The sequence below is a fragment of the Ruditapes philippinarum genome, unplaced genomic scaffold (genome assembly GCF_026571515.1).
Source record: "Ruditapes philippinarum isolate M1 unplaced genomic scaffold, ASM2657151v2 ctg9857_1_1_1_1, whole genome shotgun sequence".
Lineage (NCBI taxonomy): Eukaryota > Metazoa > Mollusca > Bivalvia > Venerida > Veneridae > Ruditapes > Ruditapes philippinarum.
In genome coordinates, this window is record NW_026856001.1 from 1 (window position 1) to 4,927 (window position 4,927).

Genomic DNA, 4,927 nt, shown 5'->3' on the forward strand with positions numbered 1-4,927 from the left:
CAAAAGAAGGTAATATTTTGAAATGTGTTTATTAATTTTAAGTGACATGAACTCTGTTCAATAAATATTTAAACAACGGACTACATTGTAATATTGTGAATAACACCTTTCATTGCATAGAAAGGTCATTTTGTAAGTTATAACGCAGATTCTATTCCCCGCGCCAGCACTTACAATGCTTAGGTGTTTCGGATGAGACCGTAAAAAAAACGAGGGCCAAGGAATCAGTCCACTACAGTTGTCATGTAAATTAAACAGTGCGCCTCTCTGGAACGGAGTAACTGCTGTACCTATGATTTTCCCAATGAATAAAATAACTGTTTTCAAATGGCAGTGCATATGTGCAAGCGAAATGCGACAATTAATTAACCGAATGAAAAAAAAAAATCTACAGTGATGACATTAGTCAAGAATTTTGATTGTGCTCATAATGATTATATCGATAATATCTCTTTTACAACTTTTATTTTGCAGAAAGAACTTCAGAAGAATTTGGCAGAAGTAGTATTTCCAAAATTTTGTGGATTATTTGAAAAAGCATTAGATCAAAACGGAGGAAAGTTTTTCGTCGGAAATTCGGTAAGGACATTTTCTATGTTTTGTACATTCCTAACAAAGGTCCAATTAAAGTGAAACTTAATTCATGCGCTAAACGTAATTTTCGTATCATTTAAATATCTCAGCCGAGAATATGTTTTGTTACTTATATGCTTTTATGTAACGTGCAAGAAAAGGCGAATTATGCCAGCTTTTTTCTATTGAATGTACCATCAATACCTTCGGTAGAAAAATAAAGGGGCAAGCATTAAAGCTGAGAGTTTAACTTAATTGGTTCCAGAGTTGATTCATAATCTACCAATGCGACCTGAAACAAGATCTGTAGAAACTCTGTCACATTTTAAATCTCTATTAAAGAAATCAACCTTTCGATCTACAGACACTCCAAAATGGTACCTTACAGGTGAAAGAAAACTCTCAGTTTTACACTGCAGACTGAGAAATGCATGCAGTAACTTAAATTTCCACTTATTCTGCAATCATTTGTCACAGGATGCAAATTGTTCGTGCGGTTATGAGAGAGAAGATGTTAACCATTTTTTGTTTACTTGTCCAAAATATCGAAATGAGAGAATTGATCTTTTTAACGAATTAAGGCAATTTCACCCTTTAAATGTCCAATTACTTTTAGTTGGTAACAAAGAGTTGTCTTTAGAAAATAATAATAAAATATTTTTGACTGTTCAGCATTTCATAAAAGTAAGCAAACGCTTTTGATTTTGAAAACAAACCAACACAATCACAATAAATATTAATGTATTTTTCTTTCATTTTTGCAAAACAATAGACAAGATTCTTTCCTTTCTTCTTCAATTTTTTCTTCTATATTTCATTTTCTCAAAATCTATTTTTGTTTTTGTTATATTCGGCAAATGTACATGTTTTCTAAGTCATTGTAACGCAAATATATAAAAATCAGTTAACATCGTTAAATACCATTCAAGCTAGAGAACATGTACACCCAATCATTTTTATTGTTCTTTCTTACCTAAAATCATTTTTAAAGCCAAGTACTATATATGTGTGAGTTTTGTTACTTCTATCTAACTGATAGTCATTCTTGTAAAATAAGTTATTGTAATTTATTGCATCAGGGAAGACCCGTTGCTAATGTTGAGAGAACTTGTGGGTCAACCCTTTTGCCAAATATGTCATGTCATTGTATTGTAACTGTCTACATGTATGTATATGTCTTATTTTTGGCAATAAAATATGTTTAAATCAATTTAAATCATACCAATGCGACCGGCGCAGATTACTCCGTCACATTCGTATGATTTACTGTTCGATATTCAGTCAAAACTTAATCTTAAATCATTGTTTTCGTCGAGATTAAATGATTGACAAAGGTTTATTTAAGAAACTATGCTCAAACACTGCACTTTTTGAAAAACGTTTTGTTTGCTATACTGTTACATACAATATTCATTTTCTTTTCTTTTTTTTTTAAATATTTTTAAAATAACTCCTCAGGATTATCTAAATTGTAAGAAAAGTATGGAAGTCATAGAACATTTGTCGTTTTACATTGAAGAATGGTGCTTTCGCAAATTTGATTTAAACATGATAGTCAAATTCTTATGTATTCAACCAACATCGTTCTTTCTTTAACCCCTTTTTCGAGATGTCATAAAGACCACACAGTTCATTTTTAACAGCAAAACTAATCTCTGTTGATAAATATTTTGACTGTGTGTATATGTAGCTAATCATAAAATGTTTTCTATTTTAGCTGACACTCGCTGATCTTGCTGTCTTAAACGCATTTGACACGCCATTACATCAACACGCCACACTTCTAGACTCGTTTCCCAAACTTAAAGCACACAGAGAACGTGTAATGGCCACTCCAAAACTTTCTGAATACATCAAGAACAGAAAGGTTACTGACATTTAAAAAAATCGAGACTGTGAGAAAAGACCGTAAACTATTAGTGAATAATGTGTCAATAATATGAAATAATTAAAAAATCAAACAATTTATACCTTTTTTTCCATATGTTTGTGTTTTGTATGTTCTCTAAATGCACCATTAACCGTGCACCATTAACCGTAAATTTCAATACAACTCTGAACAATAAGAGATTATCCGCTTCCTTCTGTATTGAAAATGTTCCAGCTTCCATTTATCAACAGAAATCTTTCATAATGTGTTAAGCTCACCGGAATCAAAGATTCAGGATGAGCAGTAAATACATGTATGATATTGGATGCTCCGGAAGGCGTCCAGGACTATAAATTGCTTTCTCTAAAGGTGCTTTATTTGCCTTATTTGCATTTTTGTGGCCGTCAAAAAAGATAACCTTTACATTATTATTCACACATTGTGTAACGGATATAACAACACTGTTTTTGTAATATCTTAGCATCTTGCAAGCTGGTCAATGATCAAGTTTTCAAAAGAACAAAAATCTCTGCCTAGCGGGGGCTACGGTCAACTGTTTCTTCTTTCTAAAACGAAAACTATTATAGTAGAGAGTATTTCTACAAACCTATTTTTGTAACAATCTCGGAAACAAACGAAATTCAAACTTCATATTTGACCTTGACGGTCAAGGTCATTCAAATGTTACTGTCATATTTGAATTAATCATCATTTCAGTTTTGTCATAACTGCTCTTTTGCCCAAAGTCATATCAGATATTCGTCTTGTCGGTTTGTAACAAATATGAATCAAAACTGTAAATAACAAAATTATGGCACATTTAAGCAAATTAAAAAGTTGGCCCCATCGGTAAGTCAATATCATATCAGAATAATTCAACATGTAGGTTTTGTCATGTGTTCTTTTGTCCAAGTATGAATCAAATATGTACGAAAATTACAAAGTTATGCCAATTTAAGAAAATTTCAATAATGTCAAAGTCATATCAGAATAGTTTTGTTGTATGTGTCCTTTTGTTTTGATAATTTAAGTAAATTTCAATTGTTTGACCTTAATGGTCAATGTTTGGTTTTCTTTTACGGCGCACCAACATCTGCTGTCAGTTCGAATCCCGACAGGAACTTTCCCACTGGGTAAATGAAAAACTGATTAGTTTCAGATCGGATACTATGCAAATCTAGTTTCGTCTCAATTGTATGTACATCCAAACGAATACATATGCTTAGCTTATAAGGCTGATTTTGTCAGGAAATGTTGGTAATATTGATGATTAAGTCTATCTATTAGCGGCGATTGAGTACACTCATGTGTATTAGTAGCTATAAAGTAAGCTTATGGGTGTCTGTGGCCGAGTGGTTAAAGTCAGATGTTGAACTCGATAAAGTGTAATCGACTAGAGATTGAATGTATGTTGTACTTTAACAAATTTATTTGTCAAGTATGTGCAATTAACTGTTTCCAGGCATGCGATTTTTCTAGCAATTAACTATTGCATTTCTTCCTTGACACTATCGTGTTAGAGCATATTTTATACAGCGCTTTCAGGAGTTTACCTCTTTTCTTGTATATAAAGGGGGATTTCCTTCCAACACGGTCACAGACGAGAATATCTAGCTCTTATGGTAACTGTTAAGCGAAAATTCGACAAAGCTTTATTACTACCGCAAACAGTTATTCAGAACAAGGTATTCTTGTCTGTAGCGATAATCAATGTATGGGCATTGAGTTAATGTACATGTAGTATTGTTTCTAACACTCCACATGATTTTATCACTATAGACAAAGAAGAAAAATCTAAGCACAAAAGGCGTTGAATTTGTTTGGGTTTCAGAATGTCAGAAAGGTGAAGGTTGTTAGATTATAAACCACTTTGTTTTTGTCTTGTGCTACCAGTTATAATTGTAGTAAATTAGCTATAAGACTAATTGCTACATTGATATTCAATTCAATGTTTATTTGGCTTAAACAATTTAAAAAACAATATTGCATTTGAGAAAAATGCTATGCCACCGCATTAATACAACACTAAATAGTAGTGTAGGAACATTTTTTTTTATTCTATACAATTGAAGATTGTCATAATGCATAGATCCTTGACCTATCTAATTCTTATTATCAGATTAGTGGTTAAATCTATTGTTAATCCAATAAAAGAACAGAGTAGGAATATATCAATGCACTTGAGTCTAGTGAATTTGGTGGTGAAGGTCATATTTCACACAACCTAAATTTCATGACTACATCAAAGGACAACACAGTAAGACACTCAAAATCTAGGTCAGCTGATATCAAAGTTCACTTTACATCTTAATCTGTGCACATGGTTCAAATTTCATAGCTGTACATCAAAGGACAAGAAAGTAGGTCACATCATCAAAATCTAAGGGCGGAACCAATTTTGACCCCAGGGCTATAAGTTGAACAATCTTGGTAGAGGTTCACTTCGTAAAGTCTCATGCCATATATTTACCATCTAGCCTTTGT

At 32.4% G+C, this 4,927-nt stretch overlaps 1 protein-coding gene across 1 annotated transcript; it reads left to right on the forward strand.

Annotated features, from left to right (window-relative positions):
- Positions 1-474: 474 nt before the first annotated feature.
- On the forward strand, positions 475-2,541 carry LOC132745077 (probable glutathione S-transferase 7; the record flags this gene model as incomplete). The annotated part of the gene is given in 2 exon segments (XM_060733909.1): positions 475-579; positions 2,291-2,541. Coding segments are annotated over 2 exon segments (270 nt in total), but the record flags the coding sequence as incomplete, so codon positions are not given.
- Between the last annotated feature and the right edge of the window lie 2,386 nt (positions 2,542-4,927).